At 42.8% G+C, this 25,677-nt stretch overlaps 1 protein-coding gene and 2 long non-coding RNA genes across 9 annotated transcripts in view; 2 read left to right on the forward strand and 1 right to left on the reverse strand.

Moving 5' to 3' along the window:
* The window catches only part of LOC140699472 (uncharacterized), a 12,213-nt gene extending 9,357 nt beyond the window's left edge, over positions 1-2,856 (forward strand). The window contains exon 3 of the long non-coding RNA XR_012077670.1: positions 2,722-2,856. This is a non-coding gene — a long non-coding RNA (uncharacterized lncRNA). The remainder of the gene's footprint in view (positions 1-2,721) is intronic.
* The window catches only part of LOC140699471 (uncharacterized), a 20,988-nt gene extending 1,496 nt beyond the window's left edge, over positions 1-19,492 (reverse strand). The window contains exons 1-6 of one of the 5 annotated variants that reach the window (XR_012077668.1): positions 19,406-19,492; positions 17,623-17,766; positions 5,045-5,085; positions 4,667-4,763; positions 3,815-4,281; positions 2,687-3,178 (exon numbers count right to left, since the gene is read on the reverse strand). This is a non-coding gene — a long non-coding RNA (uncharacterized lncRNA). The other 4 variants (XR_012077669.1, XR_012077665.1, XR_012077667.1 and 1 more) reach the window with 4 other exon arrangements.
* A 91-nt stretch (positions 19,493-19,583) lies between these two features.
* Positions 19,584-25,677, forward strand: part of EDRF1 (erythroid differentiation regulatory factor 1) — a 35,505-nt gene continuing 29,411 nt past the window's right edge. For all 3 annotated transcript variants that reach the window (XM_006207432.3, XM_015241884.3, XM_006207433.2), the window contains exons 1-6: positions 19,584-19,715; positions 20,683-20,891; positions 22,579-22,645; positions 23,274-23,399; positions 24,447-24,571; positions 25,076-25,232. In XM_006207432.3, the coding sequence (XP_006207494.2) occupies positions 19,608-19,715; positions 20,683-20,891; positions 22,579-22,645; positions 23,274-23,399; positions 24,447-24,571; positions 25,076-25,232 (792 nt within the window). In that variant the 5' untranslated portion in view covers positions 19,584-19,607. The remainder of the gene's footprint in view (positions 19,716-20,682; positions 20,892-22,578; positions 22,646-23,273; positions 23,400-24,446; positions 24,572-25,075; positions 25,233-25,677) is intronic.

Raw genomic sequence — 25,677 nt, forward strand, 5'->3', positions numbered from 1 at the left:
AATTACTTTTGGCAATAAAGAGTAATTTGGTTGCAATAGTGCCCCCAAAGCCTTAAAAATATCCATATTTACAATCCAGCATTTCTACTTCTGAGAATTTACTCCAAGAAAATACCCATATATTTGCCCCAAGATGTACCCATAAGTATCCTAATTACACTACTTGCTAGAGAAAAAAGATTAAAATAATGTAAAGTTGAACCCAACGCAGTCATGAAAAATACAAGAATGACACAGAAAAATGTTTACATTGCATTGTACAGTGAAAAAGGTAAATACCTCTAAAGAATGATCCTCTTTTGCAAATATATATATATTTGCTGAGGGAATGTGGGTCCTGGTCACACAGGTTAAACCTGTACCTGAAACTAGCAATACCCCTGAAGCTGTCAGTGTGTAATATATATGTATGTATGTACTCATGGAAAATGAAAGCTTACACCAAAAGTTTAGAATTACTTGAGTTTTTTTTTTCTTCATTGGGCTTTTCCAAATTTCCATAATGAGCATGTATTGCTATTGTGGTCAGAAACAAAATCAAAAGAATTTTTAAAAGGAGGCATAGCAAGCAAGTAATGTGTGATCAATGTTTTTTGCAAGAGTTCAAGTCCCAGACAAGGCGAAAGACATGTAAATTAAGCTATAAAACATACAGAATCAGCGACGGTCTGCTAAGAGCAGAGAGCGCTAGACTGGCTATGGTCAAATCATGGATTTGCTTATGTTCCAGAAAAGTATTTTGCTGGCAACCCTCCACACTGCATTAGGTGAAGGTACTACAGTGGTTTGAATTATCAGTGGTTTGTACTCTAGAGGGCCCATGGTTTGAAAGAGGAATGTGTCCATATTTTCAGAGAAACATTTCACGCCACCCTTGTGGCAGGCGAAGTTCTCCCAACAGCTCTGGTGGAATCCACTTTAATGAGCTTTGTGTCATGGAAAGTAAAATCATACAAAGCTTGAAGTCTGCAGAGACATGATGCTTGGTCTTAACCCAGACTTTTAAGAGGTAGACCTTGAAGTCAAACAATAAGGAATAACGAAGTTCTAAGTTCCAGCAGTAGCCCTGCTGAGGTCTTTAAGCAGAAGAAATGCTAAAATGTCTTCATGGGCTCCTTTAAATACGATCTGAAACTTTCAAAGTTTCCATCCTTAGGAATCAGATCCAAAAAAAAAGGTAGATCATGTCAATTTGGGATACATCTCCTCTCCGTTATTGAAAAGCTTTTGCCATGACTTCTTCAATATCCAGTGTTGATTTTTGCAGTTAATAGACCCCCTGACAGGTTCTTCCACTTGACAGGGGTTAAGGCAGGCCCCAAGGGCACCGGCCAAGTGATTAAGGCCAGGGTTCAGTCTTAAGGACCAGATTTCAATTTAATGGGGTAGTTATGAGGGATTGGGGGGTAGGAGGAACTGGGGGGACAGCAGACATTGGGGCTTGCCTCTCCAGCATCCAGCATCCTCCACTTTTCCAGCAACCACCCCTATTTCTGCCCCATCCCCACCATGACTCCACATGGTTTAGGTGGTGCTGATTCTGCCCTTCGCTCTGGCACTAGCCAATCAGAGCATCATACTCTCCTGGCAATAATGTTTGTTGCTGGAATGGACATGTGACAAAACCAGGCCAATCAGAGCAAAGTAACTTCAGCTCTAGAGCAAAGAAAGAATCTCAGTCTTATCTGACAGATTTGAACCCGAAAGCATGTCGGCTGGCATTTCTGGAGACAACTTTCCACCTCAGTCCCTCAAGAATAAGACCAACTCCTAGAGAAGACATGCCCAGGGGCTGAGGGAATGTGGGTCCTGGTCACACAGGTTAAACCTGTACCTGACATTGGCAATACCCCTGAAATTGTCAGTGCGTAAGCCAATGAAGTCTCCTTCTTGCTGTGGAAAGGGAATGAGGATTGAGAGAGGGGCTGATGGTGAGGGGAAAGAAAGAAAACGGGGCCCCTGGAAGGTGATGGGAAAGAAAGAGCAGAATCCACGCCTTCAGCGTCAGGGAGCCCTGCATGAGGCCTGGCCAATGTCTTCAAAGCCTGGGAGGCTGCTGCCAGACTGGGCCCTCCCCTTGCCTCCTCCTCGTCCTTGTTCCCAGTCAATCCCCGGTGTCCACCACGGCTGAGCATGTCCCATCCTCTGCCAGCCTTATCTTCTGCAGGTCAGGGCCTCTGGATATGGACTCTCCCCAGGAATGATAATAGTAGGAGGACCCTCAATGGGGGAAGGGGAGGGAAGGGGGAAATTCCAACTCCCTGATCCCCACGGTCCCTGCATGGACCTGATCCCAATCCCAGCCCACTCACCCACTCTCCCAAACGCCATCTGCCTCTCCCTGGAAAGGACTTCTTTGACAAATCCCAAGACCTCCCTGACGGTCCCACCACTCCGCCCATAATTTCAGCTTTCCCTCCAGGTGGCACAGGCAGCCCCAGATGCACACCCCAAAGACCAAGTGACCACTTCTCGTTCTAAGTGTGGCTTCCTTCTCGTTAACAAGACCTGCTCATCTGTCACCCATGGGGCGCGGTCTCTCCGTTTGGGGTTACACAGGCAGGATGAGGGAGTTATCTCGAAAGATTAGGAAGAGCAAGTGGCAGAAGGCCCACCCACTCAGTTTCATTGCACAGACTTGATAAGTTCCTTCTGTAATTTATTCCCTTAATAATTGCCACATCAGTATCATTAATATAAAATTATGTATTTTTCTGTTAGGAAATAGGTATCTTCATCCTGCATCTTTGTTGACCAGATTTTCCGGATTTGAGTGCAGTTGGACCGTTTGTTCTGAAAAAATTGCCAATCTCTTCTAACCCAACCCAGTGGAGTAAAATGAAAGTTTTAAAAGTACATCTGGAGTTATCGGTTGTCTGTACTCTAAGTCATGCTTCAAAGGAAAAACACCTAGATGCTAATCCTCCATATTTCTTGTAGTTCTCACGATTCTCAATATTTCTCTGGCCAGCAGGACAGAATTCCAACACTTAGAAATATACGAGCAGTGGCAGAAACCCCGGGAAAACCTGCCCAGGACGGCCTCTGAAGACAGTGTTGCCCAGTGAGTGCCAATGCAGCCGGGAGGTGACCAGCCAGTGTCACCCCAGCATGGCCACTTCCTCGGTGTGTGATCTTGAGCAAGTTACTTACGCGCTCTGTGTATCAGTTTTCTCATCTGTAAAATGGAGATATTAAAACGGGTACCTACTGCTTTAGGTTATTGTAAGGACTGAAGACACTGATACAGGTAAAATGCGCAAAAAATTGTGTGACCCCTAGTGAGCTGTAAAGAAACGTGAGCTGTTTTTACTACATATTACTGGTTCCCCAAAGTGCATGCATTTTGTCAGGATGCCCGTGGGAGCTCAGTGGTGGTGAGGGCAGAAGGAGGAGGAGGCCTTGGAAATCAGAGGCGGGCAGGACCGACCAGAGCTGGGGACCGGCTCTGTGGCTCTGGGAGTCTGTCCCCAGAGTCGGGGCTTTGGGATGGAAAGGAGGCTGTGGCAGAGGCAGGTGTTCTCTGTGCCAACCTGAAAAGCCCAGCAAGAAGCCATCCTAATTCCCAAAGGCGGCTTCTCCGGGCTTCTCCCAGGCCCTGACCTCACATTCTGCCTTTCATTCTCTTTCTCTGCTTGGACATGAGATCCCCTCAGCTGTGCTGGCATCTGTTCTCCTTAGGACGTGGAGGCGGGGGGTGCAGCTAGGTGGCGTGCAGGTGGGATGAGGGTGGGGAGCAGCGTGGTGCAGGAGGGGGCCCCCTTCCACCGCCCGGGGAGCCCGGGGAGCTCAACGGCTGATCTGAAGTCCGTACCGCTCTGCTAACGGGAAGCCTTGCTTCAGTCTGAACTCGGGTCTTCCAAGAAGCAGCACCAGCAGTGACAGGCTCTTCAATACCGGCTCCAGCCACAGGCGAAAGATCAGGCTTCGCTGAACCGGAGTGAGGCAAAAAAACGACAGTAGGTGTCTTCTTGTTCCGCACACAGACTGTAATCAGCTCTCCACAAGGTCATCCTGGAACACCAAGGACAGTCCAGACCCCTCCTGGCTGTCCTTCGTAATGGACGGAGGCAATGGTGCAGATAATCCAGCCAAATGGTGGGTAATCCAAAAGCCATTTCCATTTGGCCTTGGGAGAAGTTTCCAAGCTCATTCTGAGCGTGGCTGTACGCAAGTCTCTCTGCCAGATCTGGGGTGCATGGCGGGGTCTGGGCACATCCCAAGATGAGGCTGCATTCAGGGGACAGCGTCTCCCAGCAGCTGCTTTTCAGGCTGCGGTCACTACAGAGCATGGGCAATGACACAGGCGGTTCAGGAAGGGATGTGTGCAGGGGTTCTCTACCTGCCCTCCTTCCCTGGTCCATTCTCCACCCTTCCCTCACCTGCCCAGGAGGCATCCTCTGGGCTCCTTTGCCCTCTGGCTTCCTGGCTGGTTTGAGTGCCAGGACGTGGGCGCAGAGAAAGTAGAGAAAACCCGGGGTATCTCCTGCTTCCTCCCTGCTCTGGCGCCATCTCTCTAGAAACCTCTGCTTCCCTCCCCTTCCTCCTCGGTACCAGTTCTCACTCCCTCCCTCGTTTATCCCTGTAGTCCCTTGGGGTGGTGACAAAGCCTTGTCTTGTTGTCCCCTGTGGGCCCTCCAGCTGCCCACACCTCCATGGGTGGTACCTTCACTGGAGGCTTTCACGAAGCTTCTGGGGTGAGGTCTGTTTCCCGCTGAAGCCTGACTTGCAGAGGGCGGCAGAGGACAGGGCCGAGGCTGGGGCTGGAGCCGGGGCCGGGAGGGCTTAAGCAGAGAGGCAGCTCAAGCCCGCTCAGAGCACAGCCCCTCACTGGATCTGACTGCAGCCCACCACCCCTTTCTGTGTAGAAGCCGCGTGGCTCTGCCCAGACTGCCCCACCTCCTCATTCCAGAAACATGGCATCAGGGACAACTCACCTGGATAATCCAGCGTTGGAGTCCCATCCATCTCCTCCCTGTGGTCATCTGAGCTGACCAACCTCCCTTGGAAATGTAGATACCACATTTTAAAAGGAGGAACTTACCCAACATCCTTGAATTTTCCTTCTCCTGAGCCCCTTTGATCCTGGATCAGAAAAAGAAGAAAAGAAAAAAAAAAGAAAGAAAAAGAAGAAAGGGAGCTATAAAGGATGATTTGAGACTGTTGGGGAATTCAGATACAGATCCTATACTGGCTTTTATCTCATCAGAGTTGAATACCTGCCTGTGATGCTAGTATTATGCAAAACCACTGAGTGTCCTTATTCTGAGAAGAGCTATGCTCACGTATTTAGGATGGACACATAATGGTATATTACCTTCCAAATATTCAGCAAGGAAATTATGCTCATACTGATATATATGTAAATATATGCATAGAGAGATAGAAAGAAATATAGATAGATGGATGGATGGATGGATGGTTGGATGGTTGGATGGATAGACAGCCATCTGACCGAGAGAGAAAGATGAACTCAGAGGAAGTTGATGTGACAAAATGTTAAAAATAATGAGGCAAGGAATGGAGTATTCAGGTGTTCATTGTTCTGTTCTTTAGGGGTTTTTTTTTTATAGTAGGTTTGAAATTTTTCAGAATAAAACAGAAAAAAAAAGAATCTGAGTAGCATAAAGATTTCCCAGCAGCAGCACTGAAAGCCAAAACCAGTAACAAGGGTGCCTTATAGGACAGTGAGTGATAATGATTTTTCTATCCAGATTTCTATTCCCAGCCAAACTACCTACCCAAATAGTGAGGGTAAAACAGATGTATTTTTAACATGGGCAAGAACACAACAGTTTTATAGTCCATGTACTTTTTCTCCGGAAGCTGCTGAAAGGTGTGCTTCGAACAGCAGAGATGGGATGTGGGGAACAGTGGAGCTTGTTATTGGTAAACATGTAGCAGAACATTAAGGAAAACATAATGATGATAGTACCTGGAAACCTGAGCAAATATAAAATTGATGCCACTGTTAACTCCAGAAAAAAGAAAAAGTATTCCAGAAAACAGACAAGGGACTAGAGGGCGTCTGGCTCGGCAGTTGACGACAGTTGTAAAGTTACAATAAAGAAAACAGTTTCACCAAAACTAGGGGGGGCGGGGAGTGTGTACGTAGAAAGGTAGGGAGCTGGTGACAATGAAGTCCTAGCCTGTCTGATTTCACATGTCCGAAAATTAAAAGATAATGTAAAAAAAAAGTGATATATCAAGAAATAGCTGCCCCAAACAATTGAAAAGAGAGGCTCAGACAGGTCTGTGTGCACTCATGTCCATAGCAGCGTTACAACAGCCAAAAGGTGCAAACCACCCAAATGTCCACAAGCAGATGAATGGGTAAACAAAATGTGGCACATACGTACAATGGAATATTATTCAACCTTAAAAAGGACGTTCTGACACCTGCTGCAACACGGCTGAGTCTCAAAGGCATGATGCTCTGTGAGATAAGCCAGTCACAAAGGGACGGATACCGTGATTCCACTTATATGAGATACCCAGAAGCGGCAGATTCACAGAGACAGAAAACAGAACGGAGGTTACGAGGGGCGGGGGTGGGAGAGTGGAGAGCTATTGTTGAATGAGCACCGAGTTGCAGTGTGGGAAGGTGAGAAAGTTCTCGAGATGGGTGGTGGTGCTGGTCGCACAACACCGCGGATGTGTTTAATGCCACTGCGTTGCACACTCGAAAACGGATAAAACGGATAAAAAGAAATGTCTGTATAAGAATCGTATTTGAAGTTTTGGTAACCAACAGGAGAAACAGCCAGGAGTTGTCAGCCCTTGCCACCAGGAAGGGCTGTGGGGAGGTGGAGACAGGAGGGACACAGCGAGAGAGCGCTCCTTTTTATGAGAGTAATTGATGCACTACTTTACTTTGAAAAGTATAGTGTCCCCACTCATATAGGGCTGACCGTGCGCCAGGCCTGCTTTAAATATTTCATGTACATGCTCGTTTAATCCTCGTTTAGCTATGAGGTAGGTGTCTGTTCCACGTTTTGCAGAAAATAAAACTGAGATGGGGGGGAGGGCTCCAGCCCAGGCAGGCTGGATTCAGAGTCCCCGCTCTTAACTGTCCGGCGTTGCTGCCTTTTCATGCACACATATTACTGTGATAAAAGGAAAAAATTAATTTGAAAATATGCTTGTAGACATATTTTATGTGCTAGTGTGAGAATATCAGATCCCTGGGAGTGAAAAACCCTCAATTTTTATAAAAGACAAAGCACAGCATTCAGTTCCTCACGTGGGCATAAAAGCTATTAGAACAAAACTGACACTGATATTCTGCTTATTTTACTCTGCAACTGAAGCACAGAAGCAAATGACTCGTCTTTGCATTATAATTTTTAACAGGTCTCCCTGGTTTTGCAGTCCCCCCGAATTTTCCCTCTCCTGTCCCTTGCCACAGTGATCATCACCATAATGGTACCTGTGGAACAAAACATGAGAAAAATGAGCACTGAGAGTAAATCAAGCTTCCTTTAGAAACAGAGGAAAGTAATTTTGCAGTTGAGAAAACATGTTGAAATATTATTTTAACAGTGAAAATAGTTATATCACAATTTTAAATTACATTTCCATTTGAAATGGAGTCGATTTGCACCACCTACTGGAACATACAGCTCTTATAGAGTCAGAGGTTTCAAAATTATAAAACCACTTTTAAAATTTTAGAGCTGCGTTCCTAGTTATCTTCAGGAGACCAGCCCCTTTGACACGCTGGAAACGCCAAATGCTAATTTATTACTTCAGGGACCATTTTCTAAAACAAACTTTCTTTAGAAGCCAAATTTAATCATCTAGCTAAAGTAACAAATTGTACAACCGCTTATAAAAATAAAGTGACTAAGCCAAATACACCAGCCAAAGGGATAAAAATGTAAATTAGAAGCAAAACTGAAATCAATACACATGATCAGTCGCTAACTCACTATTAAAAAAGAGGATTCAAGCCGACAAATGGAAAATGGCAGGAAACAGAAGCAAACAGGATAATAAACAGAACATAACTCCACATTAATTAAAAAAAGAACTCGCCCAGTGAAAATTTGATTCTGTTTATATCCAAAGTAATAATCATTGTCATGGCTTAATTATAGCCGAACGTCAACACACAAAGTATTCACACTTAGGTTCCTTGACGTTTTAAAGGAAACACAAACAAAAATTTCCATTTTTCATGACAAACTACTCCAAGCAATACATTTCTGAATACATAGTAGCAACATTTATTATTGTGTAATTGACAGAGATTCAAGAAAAAAATTATGTCTACAGAACCTACTATTCTAGATGAAATTGCTTTAGAATAGAAGCCTAAATATATTACATTTTAATTTCTTGAAACCTATTACAGCATTTCACTTATTTTATGGGTATTTTGTCTGAAAATTGATTTTATTTTTATATGTCAACTAAATTATATGTCAACTAAATTAACTGAAGCATAAAATATGCTGGCAAGATACATTTACAAATACACACGGCAAAATGGTGTGCGAGTAACAAGAATCTGATTTAAACTCACAAGTACAGAAAGATCCCATGCGATGGCGACCAGTTCATTCACAATCTTTGTTGTTGCAGGTGATTTGTGCGTGACAAGCCTGTTTACAGTGACAAATGCCATGTGCAAGGTTGCTGGAAGGTTTTTTCTTTCTTATTTTAGTTCACTGCTGGTGTGATTTCATTCTTAAGGTTCTCATCTGCATTAGAAATCCTGGGTTGTTTAATTTCTACCAGGTAAGCAGGCAGTCTCTTCCCAGGCATCACATCCATGGACCCTAACCCTAACTCTAACCCATGGGTTAAGGTCCACTCACCATCTCTATGGAGATGACTCTGACTCTCACACCCTAGTCTGCAGCCCTGACCTCTTTTTACAGCCTGAGCGGTAAATCCTCCTGTCTGCTGAGTGCCCTCCCAGGTGTCCCAAAGGTACGCCATCCCATATGTCCCAAAGCCAACTCATAACCTACCCCTCCAGCCTCATCTTGTCTCAGTGTTCCCAGCTCACCCATCCCATTTACCCAACCAGGTAACCCTGATACCTATTTCCCGCTTGCCCCTAATCCAGTCTCCCCAAAGCCCTGGCCGTTTTACTTTCTAAATCTCCCTGGAGCCTGTCTGCCTTTCTGCATCTCTATCATTATCCCACTGGTCCAGAGAACCATCATGTCTAGCCTGGACCAGTTCAAGAAGGCGTAGCCTCCTTTACCCTGATCATGTGACTCCTTGCTCAAAGCCTTTCACTGAGGATACAGAGAAATTCCTTAACAAGCCCAGAGAGACCTTTCCTGGTCAGTGCCCACCCACCTCTCATCACGAGCTCTCCCTGAACCACCGCTTTTTCATGCCTCACGCTGGCCATACCTGCTTTCTCCGATACCAGAACTTTGCCCATACTTTTTCCTCTGCCTGGAATTCTCCTTTCTCCACCATCTTGCCTAGTTACCTCCTCCCTGACCTTCCTGACTGCGTCAATGTAGAGGTGCAAGTTCACATTTTAAGGAGAACTTATTTGAAAGTTTCTGCATGCCCCCACTAAACTGTTTCCACACCACCTGCACACAAAACTGTGGAATAACTCACTCAGATCAGGGCCAGAGGGGCACCTGCCCTGGCTTTCCCCTGGCTACCACCTACCCACAGAGAGACAGGCCTACCCGGAGCTCCAGCGAGCCTGCCCTAATGGCTCCAAGCCTGCTTCCCAGGCCCGGCCCCCAAAGGACCTGGTGTTCGCCCCCGCTATGCCCAAGGGGTGGCCCAGGGGCATCTGTTAGAAGGATCGGAAGACAGAACATTTCAATAGTTTCCAAAGGGGTGGCTGTGACGAAGATGTATTAGCCAAGGAAGGAGGATGGGATGCATTTTATTTAATAATTTGTTGGCTTAATATATAACTTTAGATGTTTAGCCATAGGCTATGCAAACCTCCATTTATAGTCTTCCCCACACCCTGCAAAAACAAACAAAACTCCCCAAATGGGCACAGGGTTGGCTTCGTGCATATCTAAGAATAAACTTTCTCTCTCATTTAATATCAAGATCTGAAATCTCAGTTCATGGAAAATTGACTCTTAAAGTCAACGGAGAGGTAGAAATATTAAAGCCGAGACTTGGTGGGCACAAAGAATGGGGCAGGGGTGGCGTGAACTACTGAAATCAGTCAGGATTGAAAACACGTCCCAAAATCATTATATGACAGCAATATATTAAAAATTACGTTCTTTGGATGGTGGGACAATGCATTTTTTTGCCTTTTGCATTCTGCTACTGTTTGAATTTTCCAACGTAAGTGTGCCTGCATTTGTAATGAAAACCTTATTCTTTTGAAAAATCAAGTTACTATTCTGTTTCATTTAAAAAACGTGAACATTTTGCCAAGTGTTCTTTGCTCTCTGTCACATGGAGGCAATGCTTGGAATTTTCTGTCCATGAATTTCACTGGTAGAGACAAAAAAAAAATCCCGTATTTTCTCAGAACTCAGTGGAAAAAGACTATGGTTATACTTACAATTTATGTAGTGTGGGATAGCAATAAGCTTCATTTATAGGTTTTAAAAAATGCATTGCCTGACTAGTGGAAGTAGGGTCCACTTTATCTCAGGCAGCTACCCGAGTTTTCTTACATGACCCCCACTGCCTAACTTCCATTAAGCCCACGTTGATGTCTTTCAGTTTCCTAAGTGTGGTCTGGAGTTTGTTTTTCATAGCCATGCTCTAAAAATCTAGTTTTGGTTTTCCTTCCTTAGAAATAAGTATTGTCTAGTTATTAACTGCCCACCCCTCGTTCCCCTATTCCTCCCCTCAAGCCCCATGAACCCTGTGTTCCAGCCAACTGGGTGACTCCTGTCCCCACACCTGCCTCAGCTACTCCCACCTCCACATTTTGGCAAGTGTTTTTCTTTCATTGTCCCACCCCACGCCCGGCCCTCCAAATCCCTTCCCAAACGCCTGGGACTCCAGCCCTTCTTGAGACCCCTGCACCCTCACCCCTCCCAGCCCAGAGTGTGTGTCTCAACCTGGAGTGTCCCCCACGCCTGCATTCTTCCTCTCTCGGTGGCCATGTCCGCCTGCCATTACTGGGTACTTGCTACAGCCCTTGTCCTCCCCATAGACTAGACGATAGGCCCTTGAAGTCAGGAGCCCTGTTCTGCTGACATCCTTAACCCAGTGCTGTCCCTAGGACTGGATAAGTGTCTGTTGGGTGGAACTGAGTTAAGCATACACCATCTGGTCAGTCCCATCATCTCTCTAAGAACGGCTTAGGGCTCTCTTGAGAAAGGTGTCTTTTCATAGTCAATCCAGCAGACTTAAGACAGTCAAAGACAGAAGAAAATAACCGGAAGAATGCAAAAGGGAGGATTAAGTTAAAAATGATTTGGGGTGGGGGAGGGGAGGGCCCAAGTGGTAGAGAGCATGCTTAGCACGTGTGAGGTCCTCAGTTTAAAACCCAGCACCTCCTCTAAAAATAAATATTCCTAATAATTGCCCCCCCCAATTTTTAAAAAATGATTCAGGATGAACTAATTTTAATACTAATCTGAGGAAGGGGAGGGTTCATGGAAGCAGACTGGATGGCATTGACAAGTCAAGGTGGGTGATGGTGACGGCTACCTATGGGGTTGTTTTGCTGTTCTCTCGGCTTAGGTATGTATTTGAAATTTTTGTGATGAAAGATTTGAAGAAGAAGGCAAAGGAGGAGCAGCAGACTCAGAGGGGACCCTGGGCAGAGGCCTGAGAGAGGAGTTGGGATGTGGGTCTCTCTCCCTCTGGGAACCTTCCTTCCTGGTAGCAGCTCTCCTCCAGCATCTAGACACGCCCCCCCATTCATTTATATGGTCCCTCCACACTCAGACCTTTGACCCAAGTAACACCATCCCAGGCTGTCTCTTGGGTAATGCCAGGGAGCATGGGAGCCCTCGGAGCCAGCCTCTACTTCAACTAATCCAGCTGGAAACCCTCATCCGTGTGTGTGATGTCACAACTGAGATCTTCTGGGACAGAAAGTCCTTGATGTTTCTTAAATCATACCAAGCAGGGCCCCTACAAGAAAGAATCTGCTATGGGTCCCAGGAGATGTCCTGGTGGCAAATGATCTGGAAGCCTTTCAGTGACAGTGGAGGCCAGTGCAGCCCACCTTCTGCCCAGAACCACTCCATTTTAAACGACTCCTCAGAAGTTCTTCCCTACGGCTGTGGTTCTCCCGTGAGCAACTGCACTCAGAGAATACACGTTCATTGCAGCCAAGATGCACAAAGCACTGTATTGATTGCACACTCTGGTCTTTCCAAAACAATTCGTGACATCCACAATGATCATGTCCAACAGTTTTAGGGATAAAAAAACCCGAGACCCCTCCAAAGGGAGAGCTCCTTCCTGCGCTGCACCTTCCCTACTTTCAGGCCTTTAAGAGAGAGATGTTTGTGATGTAGATGAGGCCAGTCCTTTTGCACAACGTTGACAGACAAGAGGATGGTTCCAGAGAGAAATGCCACAGCAGCAAATGAATATAAATGATCCTTTTCCACTCTGTGTTTATAAAATGCCTTTTGTACCCAAATCTCAAAGCTCTCCGGGAAGCCAGGCTTTGACTGGCATTCCACTCAGGGTAACCGTGAATGGTCAGAGCCTCTCAAGTAATTTGTGATAAGAAGGAACAAAAGTCCAGACACTTTTAAAATGCAATAGTCTCGCCTTCTGGGTAGTAAACAAAAGTGTACAGATGGATAATGACACGTGTGGATTCTGGCTTCATTTTCTAAACAGAACAAAATGTAAATAAATATGTAAAACATTGTTTTAGGTGGATAACACCCATGGTTCATCCAATAGTTACCGTTCTGCCCAACACTGTCCTTAGATGGATTCCATTACTGGGTGCCTTGTGCCTGCATTATGATGAGAAGGTAAAATAGAGCTCATCAGTGCGGACCAGGAAGGCAGATACAGAAATGTTTAGTAAAAAGGTCCAGTCGGTGGTTTTGACATGGGACAACTGTGCACTCAGTGACGCCTTCCTTTGTTCTCGCCACTGGAAGCTTCCTTGGAAATGCTTCATAGTTAAATGCTTCCTTAGGGTGTGCAAAGGCCAAGCTCTTAACTGGAAAGGCAGAGGCCTGCCTGAAGGACTGATCTGAAGGTTCACGTGAGAATTCTTTCCTTCTCGCCCTCAGCCTGAGGTGCGTGCCCAGCAGGAAGAACCACTAAGGCTCCATCCAGCTGCCAGTGAGGTGCCTGCAGGGCAGTCGGTGACTTGGGAACTGTTCCTAGGATTCATTTAGGGTAATAATCAGCTTCGGAGGATGAAACTCCAAAGACCTAAGAACGCTTCTGCTGAGGGAGTAACACCTAGCAGAGACAACCTGCCCCTACGATCTCTTGCAATGGATTCCGAAAGTCAAATTTAGTAGCTTGCAAAAGAATTTGAAAAGAAACTCAGAGGAAGAAAATACTTCATCCAGTAACTAGAAAAGGAACTCCTTCAAACGCAGGCGAAATGCTTTCCAAATGGTTTCAAGTATTTTGCTTAAATGTTATTATCAGTCTACAGAACAGCAATTAAATACTTATCAAGAATAACTACATAAGATGTCTGTAAGCACGAATGCCTTGCTATTAAGCTAGTAAACTGTACATCAAGGTTGGCATTGTCTTATATACTAAAATTTTTCTATTCTTATGAAATTAAAGTGCAAAGGAAAATATAGATCATTAACTTGATAACTATTCTTAAAGAGTAGCTAGCATGTGGTTTTTGGTTCTAAAAGCAGTGCTCTATAAACTTTCTTATCCCATACCATTATTAGCTGAAAAAAAACTCTGAGCGTGTATCCCCAATATATGCATATGTATTTATTTGTAGGTAATACACTAGCAGTAATACATTAGCATAACACAAAAGTAGAAAATGTTTAAAGTCTAAAACAATCAATATTTTACAGATTTGTATTTTATTTATTGACTGCAAGCTAATTCTGCTCTCGCTAACATTTTTAAAAGATTAAAACGGTCTCTTTTTGTGACTCTTGGTTGAAAACTTTGTGATAAAACAATGTGAAGTGTCTGTCTAAGTTCAGTACATTTTAAAACTTGGTTTTGACGGCTGTCATTGCTTAAAATATCTCAAAAGATAAGTAAACTAACTAGGAAGAATCACATGGCTTACCAACTCAAACTACTCATTCCAGTTGTATCCATAAACTATACAAAGGTTTAACTGAAATTGGGCTAAATTTCCACCTTCTTTTAAGTCCATCCACCCTACTTCGACAAACCAATTAAATGGTGTCAAGGAATAATTCAGAGATAGTTGTTTGATGTGTAATTTGTTTACTTGTACTTACACAAGGAAGAAAGGTCAGTTGACTGTTGTCATGGGACAAAATTAAAAACAGAATGTATAAAATAGAAGACAGAGGAAAAACCCTGCTGGCAGCTGAGAAGAGTGAAATGTGCAGGCACATTTTGGGGGTAAACAAATCATCTGGAGACAAAGAGATCAGTCTGAGCATTCCGAGTAGGCCAAGTAGGAGTTATCAAAAACACGAAAACAAAAACAAAAACAAAAAAACCCAAAAAAACCCCAAAACAATTCTAAGAGGTGGTCCAAAAACTCTCCATCTGGAATATTTTTAAAGGAGGTGAGAAATTTCAGTTTCTAAGTTTTGTGCAGATGTTAGTTTTTGTTTTTTTTTAAATAAACGACATGGCATTTTTAGCAACAAAATCCCATAACATTGGAAAGATTTGCAAACATCTTTTTTTTTTCAAAAATGCTCTCTCCATAGGATACAGTTCTTTTGAAAACCAAAGACTTTCTCACTCATTATTAAAACATGGCCATTATCTTGAAGGAAAAGATTAAGTCTGTTTGTTTTTGCGAAACTCTCTTTTACAGCATCCCAATGACAGTCATCTGTCATCATGGAAAAGATGAGGAAATGTGGAATACTTTCAGAAAAAGAAAATACAGTAACTTGTTTTTTTAAGCTTGACGATACTTTTAAGTGTTTTGTCACAAGATGATCTGTGCTCTTTCCATGGTGTGTGAGATTTCCAAGGTCACCCTTTTGTTAGATGATTACAAAACTCTGAAAAGAATCACCAAAAGGCCTTGTTTTGCCACCAAATTTTACCACATAGATGGCCTTTATGGTAGCCAAGCTACCCTATGCCGTGGTAGACTGCGCAATGGTTCACGGACACCCAATGTCCCTCCTTAGGGGAGCAAGTCTTCAGTGCCACCCAGATGCTAAGTTTGGCCATGTGTATCATTTTGGCCAAAAAAAGTGAGCAGCAGTGATGTCTGTCACTTCTGACCAGAAACTTTAGGAGCTGGTTTACGGTTCTGCAATCTCTCTGTCACACCACCACTCCAACTGGCAGGGCACCAGATCCAGGTTGCTTCAGCCTGGGTCTGGGAGTAAAAATTACCTGGACTAGTGAAAGCATGTCCCAAATGTCACATGGGACACACCTTTGCTAAATATTTGGGAATTCTCACTCTAAATTTTTTTTTCACTGTTCATCTGTAATTTATTTTACCTGGCACCCCTCGTTGTACGTCACTGACATTTGGTTCGGCTGCGTAATCCAATCTTACTTGACTGATAAACCAGCTGACCACGGCCCAAGGAAGGACACCTGTGCCAACTTGTATATTAAGTATTAGTAAGGGTTAATTTTGCCTTTACTTTTCAAATTAAAACAAAAACAGAACAGAAATTACAGTTCTTCTATACTGCAAGGGATTGTCTTTGGAGATCACTGTCCTAAGGTGTGGTCTGCAGGCCAAGGTTGCCAGTCACTAGTAAATCACTAAAAATATGGATTCCTCCGCACTGCCCTAGAGAAACTGACTTAGAATCTGGAGGTGGCTGGAGACTCTGCTTACTTAACAAGTTCCTCGGGTGATTCTGAAACATTAAAATTCCCCTAAAAGGCGTTTGCAATTTAAATTTTAAAAGGCTAACAGTACTAAATAGTACTCAGAGAGCTGCCTGTGCTATTGAACTAGCTTTGTTTGACATTCAACAGGTCAGTTCTACTCTCCTTTCTGGACGGCACTGCTCTCATCTAAAGAGGGATGCACCGGCTCCAATCATCTCCAAGCTGTCTTCCAGCCAAAGTCCAAGACTGGGAGTCAGAAAATCAGGGCCTTTCGAAATCAAGCAGGCATAGTACACAAGTGAGGCTGGGTAGGTTAAGACACTAGTTACGGAGCAGACTGGGGGCAAACAGAGGGTCTAAGCCCCAGTCTACGTTCTCCCTGAGTGTTCCCTCTCTGCAGGCCGGGCTGTTCAGGAACGGGAGGGCCCTGCGCACATCTACCTTACCTGTAACTGTAGAAGTTTTTGAAAAGATTTCTCACGTTGCTTTGGAAAACACTGCGTGCACTGAGTAACTAAATGAATTTAGAATTGACTGGCATTTCTCTGAAATCATCATGGGCGCTGGGAGGATTTTTGTAAGCGGAGAAAGTCTAACGTACAAAGTGTTTTAGAATGAAACACACCGTGGGAACACTAACTTTAATAATTAATAACATTGACACTGCAATATTTTGGAGATACTTCATTAAACAGTTTTAGCTTTGGTTCTGCAAGATTAAAAAAATATATATATGTCTTGGAGCCAACAATGGTGTTTTTACGTCTCAAACATTTGATAAGCGTTTAAAAAGCCTCTCGGCACCATTCATTTTACCTGCATTGCCTAAGGGCTGAAATAGTCTTATGGGCTGGTGCTGCGCTGCTGCTGGTAAAACTGAGATGATCGGTTGGGGCATTAACCCTGAGAAGCTCACCATCAGCAAGGGAAGCAGATACCAACAGGTAATTGTTCTATAAAGGCGCAAGCGCAGGATAAAGCTACAAACAAGTTCTGGCAACAAAGAGAGGGACTCCATGGGTAAGGAGCCGGAGGTGTCAGGAGAGACTTATTAGGGATGATTCCTGAGATGGATGAGTCTTTAGGAATAAACCAGGTGAGGAAGGGAAAGGTATTCTAGGCAGAGGACAAGCACCAGCAGACATAGACTTATGGGACCACTTGCTGAAGCAGCAAACGAGAAGCAGTTCATTCATTCAACAAATATTTCTTAACAGCATCAGGCACTGGGGAGGCAGGTAAACACGTGAGTGTGCTGACTGGTTACAAGATTCAGGACAACTGCACCTCCAGGGCAGAGTAGGCCACAGATGACGAGCGGGGCTGGGAGCTGGGAGCTGGGGGCAGGGAAGGAGGGGAAGGTAGAGCTGGGAAAAGATAAAAATGAACAAAAAAGAAGTATCCTAAAATGTGAAACTCTGGAAGTAATGAGCCATGTTTTCATACCTTGTATTTAAATCATGTACATTAAAAACATGATTAATAACTTAAAAAAAACCCACAGCACATAAAGATTTCTGAATAGGGAAAAGAAATTAAAAAGAATATATAAACTTTGTATAATTCAGATGTGCTCAGTTTCTCCTGCCATCAGGGACCACCCACCAAAATCTCTCTAGTCCCAGCCCTGTAAGAGGCCCCAGGAAACCTGGTCCCTCCTCAGGTTTCCCTCCACAAGTGGATCCTGGGAGCCCCTGGTTCCCCTAGACTGATGTCTCTGATGCTCACCTCTTCTTCTTGCTGAGTTTCTGGCTCTCTCTGTCTCATTCTTCTCCGCCTTTTCACAGGCTTTTCCAGCACATTTTCTCTCTAAGCATCATCAAGACGGGTTCAGGCACTTACTTCTCAAGAGGCCTGCAACATATCTGAGTCCTGAAAAAAGAATTACTGCCATCTCAGGAAATCCCTTCTTACAAGGACAGAATTATACAACAAAACAACAGAATTTAAAGCCTATTAGAAGCTAAATTATATATGTAGAAAAGCTTAATAAAGTGACATTTTACTATAAAATAATGAATAATTTGAAAGAGAAAAAGATTTAAAGGATAATTTTTAAATCACTTCATTTTACCACTCAGATGGTTTTATGGACATTGACAAAGAAATAGACATTCGTAAAATTAAGACCTTCTCACATATTTGCTTTAAATTTTTATCACTTAATGTGTTGCATAATTTTATAGTACAGGTACATTAAACATATCATGTGCAATTTAAATGTTCTTGAATATTCTTGAAAAGTAGTTGCACGAGTTAATGGTATTATGTACCAAAAACAGACTTAACTACCCTCCTAATGTTATTTATGTTCAGCTTTTTACCATTATGTATAATAATGTATTACTTGCAAAAAACAAAAAAGAATTAGGTATAAAATACAAACAAAATTACAAATATCAAAATCAATACATGTTGATTTGTGTCTACAAACTGTACTATTCTAGTAAATTCATTGTTAAGCATAAAAATGTTTTGTTACACTTGAAAGCAATTTGTAAGCTGAGTCTGCTGACAGTCACAAGGACTTCTAAACATGCAGATAATTAGTGCGTTATCAGAGTTGAATGTAAATTACAAATTGAGATAGCCAATAACTGCAAAGGCAAAATTAATTTTTTTTAAAAGTTCAGTATTTTACTGCAAACTGAAACAGACTTTTTTGAAGGATGTGTTTGCATTTAATTACGTTTGACTTGATATGGGTGTTGGCTCAGGGAATAAGAGAACCTAGCACCTTCAAAGCTTTAAATCGGCCTTAGCTATTTCTCTACCTCTTTACTACTCAAAGCACTGGCATCATCTCCGGGTGGGGGTGGGGGGTGTCTGGTAGAGATGCAGAAGCTCAGGCCTCTCCCCGATCAAATGAATCAGAATCTGCATGTTAACTAGACTCCCAGGTGTTTCCTGAGCATTTTACCACTGGAGAAGTCCCTGGACCACTGGACGCCCTTTGCTAGCTCCTGGAGCCAGACAGTCAGTAAGCAAACTCTGCTCCTTCGGGGAGCCACTCCCCCCGAAATCCATCCCTTCAGCAAAGGCGGAGGGCCTCGTCTGCACCGCTCTCCCCGCGGAGCCCCGCCGCTCCGACACTCGGGACCGCGAGACCCGCGCACGCATTGTGATGCGCGGACAGGACGCCGAGTCCGGGAGGGCTCGAGTCTGGACTGCCCCTCACCTGGGAGTCTCCCTTCCTTCCTGGCTCTGTGAGCCCGTCTGTAAATTGAGGGGGCCCTGACAGCTGGGGAGGGAAGGCTGCTAACCCTTCACTACTTTTATATGAAGAGACTCTCCGGTTACACCTACAGCAACTTCTCCCCGCCCACGAAAAGGACCGCGGCTCACTGACTAAAACCAAAGCTCGAGTCCCCGAGGCCTGTTTGCCAACAAAGACCGGCGCGCAAGGGGTGGAGCCTGGTCGTCAGATAACGCGAGAGTTAGCTTCCTGAAGAGACTCTGACAGACGCAGGCGCACTACAGTTCCCGCCCAATTTGCGAAGGTGGTGTCTACCGGGGGAGAGGCGGCCGGGCCTGTAGCACAAAGCTCGCGAGATTTGAACGAGACAGCGTCTCTTCTTCCTGTCAGAGGCCGGAAGTGCGGAGTGCGGGGTGTTTCTGGCGCTGTTCTCCCGCGCTGCGGGGCCCGGGTACCTGTCCCGGCTTCTCAGGTAGAGCCTCGCCTCGCCTCGCCTCCCCTCCCCTGGACCGAGGTGATGGGGGACTCCAAGGAGGCCGGGGCTGAGGCTCCGCCGGCCGGGGCCGCTGCTCGAGGAAGGCTCAGCCTCCTGTCCCAAGGAGACTCCGAGGAACCTTCTGCACAGGTGAGTCCGCCGCGGGGCCGAGCCTGCAAGGCTCCGGGGGCTGCGGGCCTGCTCCGTCCGGGAGGAATGTCACGGTTCCCGGCGGCTTCTAGCGCCTTCTCCACGCCTTCCGCAGCGCCCAAAAGGGAGTGGAAGTCTGTGTGCCTGTCGCCAAGTATTCAGGTATTTACTTGCAAGTCATTCGTATCGAAAACAGTCCTGGCTTCCCACTCGGCGACAGGTGCGTTGGACAAGGTCTCTTCTGTCAAGGAGTGTAGGTGTAAATATGTAGTTCCAAAATTGGCATAGTTGTCAAAGCTGGAGGGAGAAAAGAGGGAGCTCACCGAGATGGGACTGAGCTAATATTTGAAGGATACACAGTGTTTGCCAGGCCGAAAATGCACTGCCTGGAAGAAGGTTAGAATAGTTAACTCAGACCCTGAGCTTGCTTGGGGGTGGGTGTGCCAGAGAAAATTGTGAGGCTCCCCCAGTGACTTTCTGTGACGTTAGAGGTTCAGAGTATTTCTGTAATAAACTGATCAATTACTAAACGCTTACTTTAAAAAGGTCCAGATATCTGACTACAAACTGCTTTCTAAATGATGTATATTACTGAAATTAAAATACACCTTTAATACTGAACAGAGGTTTTAAGTTTTGCATTTAGTTAAGGTGATACTGTTGATTCCTTGATTTCTGCTTCTGCGTGTTCTATGAATGTTTTAAAAGATAGATTGGTTGGCCTGTTTCCTAGCTAATAACCATAACCATCACACTCCTTGAGTCATCTTTTTTCTTTGAAATTATGTGAGTGTATGTTATTAAGTAAGTGTTAAAATGTATGCTCACCTTTATGAAGTGCTGTTCGTAACATGCAGCATACGATCTTGTAAGCCTAACGTGGGTGGTATTTTGTTTTCTTTTTATAAAGGTGAGGTTTCTCATTCCTAGTAGTGTTCGTTAAAGTATGACTTAATGTGTCAATCAGGGATCAGCTTTATTTCTCGGAGGCAGTGAAGTAAAGAGCCGAGCTGTGGTGAAATACTCTTCTGCCCCTCCTCGGACGGCATTTGCTCGCCTCGAAGAGAAAACAGACTTGAAACTCCCACCTGCCAACTGGTTACGAGAGAGTGCCAGACTAGGACCAGCAGGAACTACCATTCTTGGCAATAGTAAGAAAAGCAAGCCATTTTCAAGGTAAATATTAATTGATGGCATTTTTAGCTGTCCCTCAGCCCTCCCCTTATATCTAATACTTGCTTTTCAGTTTAATTTGTAATGCTCAACTTGCCGAGATTTCACTTTAGAGAAAGATTATATTTGACTTTCAGAGTTCTTTTTTCTCCTAATAATAGGATTGTATTATAATACGAAGCTATGAATTGCATATGCATCTTCCAGATCTGCATCACGTTATTAACAAAGATGAGTTTTAACCACTAAAATTCAATCAGCTATTTTAATTTTAGCCAATTTACATACCTTCTGAATATGTAAATACAGAGAATCAAGGTGGCATATGACAGGAAAACCGTTAACACTGCTTAATCTGTCCTGTGGAAGTTTTCACTAAATGGTGGTGGATGGTCTGGTCTGAAAAAGCAGTGATGTAGAAACCCAGCATGCTGGGTGATGTACACCCTTGACTTTGACCCTTGCTGGAAATTTTGCCGGTGGTATTTAAAGTTGAGAGAGTGGCTTGGGGTCTTAACAGAGAAAAATGCACTAATGTCTGTATTCTTGTAAGCCATTTAATGTGTGGGGTTCTCTTTTTTCCTCTCAGTGATTGAACCTAAAATATTTCCACGTAACATATAGCAGGAGCCATAAATACATTAATACTTTATGTGCCAGTAGTTTGGAAATTATCCTAATGCCTCAGAAGGTAAATGTTGTATTTGCAAAATGTTGTTTGTTTGTAGCATTATTTAGACTAGAAAAAAATTGGAAATAGCCCGCATATCTTCTTTTAGAAGAATGGCTTAATAAATTATATGACAACACAGTTAAATGTGAGGTGATTTAAATGGTTATCGTATTGACTGTGTACAGCCACTGGGCTAAGTACTTTATGTGTTTATCACATTTAATTTTCACAACAACACTCTTGAGTTTGGTACTGTTAACCGATTTTTATGTGGAAAACTGAAGCTTAGAAAGGTTAAGTAACTTGCCTGGACCACATGGTAAATCATCAGCATGCTTTGAAGTGAGGCAGTGTCCTGACTCAGGATACAAGGTCAGTATCCGGACTCTTTGCCACTTACTAACTGAAGAATGGAGATGTCAGCTGCTTTTCAGGCTTGCAAATTATAGATGTGCCTCACATGGTACCTGGCACAAGCTGGGTGCTCATTTAGCTTTTTTCCCTCCTTCTGGTTGAATTGGTGTCACGTGCATTTTTTCTCTTTTTTTTTTTTTAGAGGGTGTTAGTCTATATCAGTGGGAACAAAATATCAGAGACTAAAATCCTGATAAATGTTCCTGTTGCTATTTTGCTTATCTCCCCACCTGAAAAGAATAATTATCTCGAACTGTTTTCTATTGTATATTTTTTAGATTTCGTGACTACAAAAATAAAAATAATTGCTGTTTTTATTCTAAGTATTTCCTATTGTTTCTAATGATTATATATAATTATATGTATTATTATATATTCTCTACGTTATTAAATCCAAGGTGTCATTGATTTTGTCACCCCATTATTTTATATAGCACTAAGAAGGAAAAATTTGCCAATTTTATTGGTGATTGGCGTACTGATTTCAGGATGTTCGAATGTGGAAAATGTGCATCCCAGAAGTAATAAAATATAGTATTCTGTTATAAGCAATACCTGCACCTCCATGAACATGACCTTTGTGGCCTTTGTTTCCTCCGTTAGCTTTGGAATGGCATACGACTTTATTGATTCAGTGGGAAATGATGTAGATGTTGTCTCTGACTCTGAAGTAAGTGTCCTTATTGCAAATATAATTGAGATATTTGTGTTGGGGATTTATAGCATGCTCTGTTCTGCAGTCTTGAAAAGTGAGTGATGAAATAAGATTCAACTGTCTGATTATTGAACACCTTTTTTATTTAAAGTAATACTATTTACCACATCTTTCCTTAAAGAGGAGGGAGCAACCCCCAAAACACTGGCAGTGGTAATATTAACATTGATGGTAGCATTTTAATAATAGCAACTATAATGTTAGGTTGTGTAATGTTACCAGTTGAGAATTAGAAATGATACCTCCAGTAAAATCTATGGATCCTTAGTTGGTCAGTTTTATCTGATATGCTAAAAGCCTGGGTCAGTGTGACCTGTACATATTTTATGAAATTCCATTATGTGAAAATAAATCTTTGACTGTCATTTACATTAACACAGGGTGACTTGTAAAATGTAGGTGATCCTGGCTTTAAAGCTCTGTCTTCCACGTGTTTGTAGGTAGCTCTTTGTGTAAAGTACAGTTTATATGACCTTAAGGAAATAAGGTTTATTATGCTTTAAAATTGAAGTTAAAGTTTGAAAGATTCCAGATCATACTAAAAAGGTCCTTCTAAACTGTTTGTCCTCTTAACTTTTTTAAGAACATAAAAAAGCTCCTGAAGATTCCCTACAGCAAGTCTCACGTGAGCATGGCCGTGCACCGCGTAGGGAGGACTCTCTTACTGGACGAGTTAGATATTCAGGAACTCTTTATGAGATCATCTCAGGTAATGCTTTTTGTGAAAAACAACCAGAGGAATACTATTTTAACAATTTAGGTGTACTAGAAATGTGATTTTGTTTCAAAGAAAGCCAAAGTGGAAGTGTGTTTAAAGTACTTCAACTAAGAAACGAGAAGCTTCCCTGAAGTTAAAGCAGCTTTAATAAAGGAAAAAAAAACAGAAAAGAGAATGGGGAAGAAACTCACTGTAGTGATACTGGCCGCCAGGATTCTTACAAGGAAAAGGGTGAAGCCAGTGAGGAAAGTTGCGAAAAATCTGATTTAAGGGGCTAGTTTAAATTTTTGAAAAATCCTTTGATGTCACCATTAAAGAGATTCTCATGAAACATGGCTGCCCAGGAATGTGAAAAATGTTATAAAAAATTATTCCTATGAATATAGTTATTAGAATTAATTGGTTCTCTTAAAGCAGAGCTTCTCAAACTGTATGTTGGTAAATGACTATCTTCCCAGTTTTGTCAGACTGTGCTAGGATGGATATTTTTGTAAAGTATAATAATGTTGCAGTTACTCGGTGCTCACTCTGCATTTCTGTGTTTACCTTGCCATTGAGCATAGTTCATATTCCTGCCAGTCCCATAGGCTGCACTTATCAGGGTTCCTGTGATGCTTTGATAAAGAAAAATGAGTTACAGTGATTTAAGTTGACATTTAAAAGAAATGTTTTTCCCTTTGAAAAGACCACAGTTCGCTTCATCGTGTATGTACTAGCCGCTGGGCAAGGTCTTGAGACTCACAGTCCTTGCTATAAATGTACAACCTCCAAACAGTATGCAGAGTGGGATTTACTCCAAACACTGAAGAACAGGTTGTGGAGAAGGGTCACCTCTTCTAGTCTGGCTTAAGAAGAGGAGGAAGACAGGGAGATTTCCTGAAAGAGGTGATAAGAATTGAGTCTAGAAAGATAAGTGTTTCATAAGTATGTGTTTCTGAAACAGTATTCAAAAAAAAAATTTCCTGTGAGAGAGCAATAGGTAACACATAGTTTTGACTGCAAGTTTGTTCTATTTATCAATTTTTTATGTTTAATCAGACTGGTGATTGGACATGGTTAAAAGAGTTTTATCAAAGACTTATTGATCAGAAGTGGCAGAGGAAGAAAAAAAGCAAAGAACACTGGTATCAGAAGGCTATTCTTTCCAAGTTTTTGTATTACAGGTACTTGGCTACTTGTTTATTTTTTATCTTAAGAAGAGAAATGACATTCTGATCTAAAACTTAATGTGAAGCCAGTGAAAGTAATTTATGTTTTGCCCATGTTATTGTTTTATTTGTTTATTTTATTGACGTATAGTTGATTTACAGTTTGCATTAGCTTAGGGCGCAAATGATCTTATAAAACAGAAACAGACCCACGGACATAGAAAACAAACTTATGGTTATCAAAGGGGAAAGGAGGGGAGGGATAAATTAGGAGTTTCGGATTAGCAGATACAAAGTGCTGTATATAGAATAGATAAAGAAGGTCCTACTGTGTAGCACAGGGAGCTATATTCAGTAGCTTGTAATAGCCACTTATTGTTATTGTTGACATTTATCCTATATTCCTTTTTTAATGAGATTTATGCTCAATTATAGAATCTAGTTTTTAAAAACCTCTGGACTGTTGCATAAAGTTACTGTTAGTGACAATGTGGTATTTTTTATTCCTGATTTGGCCAGTATCAATGGTGATGGAGCCGCTCAGCCTGTCCCGTCCGCGGCAGAACAGCAGGAACCGTCCAGTTCCGATCAGACAAACGATTCTGATGGGGCTTCGTGGCCTGCCCCCTTTGAAATGCCTTCTTCAGTCTCTGAAGATCCCAGTGCTTCCAGTCAGGTTAGTGAGTACGTACGTGCTAACTCATTTAAGAAGACAACACCAATTATCTTGTTAATAAAAATAGACCAATGGGAATAAAAAATATTCTGTCAATTTATGTCTTCACAATTAGAAAAAAGTACTTTTCTTAGTTTTTCAGTATGGAATTCACAAGAGATATTATGAATAGCTAGGTCAGTTTTTTTCAGTTGAATAATTCAAAACATTTGAAATAGCTTATCAATATGCTTATCAATACTGAGATTATTTCTTGAAAGTTATATATGTATATATAAAAATACAGTGGCGTAGTAGATTTAAACTACAGAAATATTAAATGCCCATCAGATATTGAGACTCACAGTCCTGTCTGTCATTTAAATACTGACCTACCTTAACTTTTAGTTAGATTCTGAGGCCTAAAATAACCCTGAAGGTTTTCTAGATGAAGTTCTGAAACTTA

This window comes from Vicugna pacos, chromosome 11 (assembly GCF_048564905.1).
Source record: "Vicugna pacos chromosome 11, VicPac4, whole genome shotgun sequence".
Taxonomy (NCBI): Eukaryota; Metazoa; Chordata; class Mammalia; order Artiodactyla; family Camelidae; genus Vicugna; species Vicugna pacos.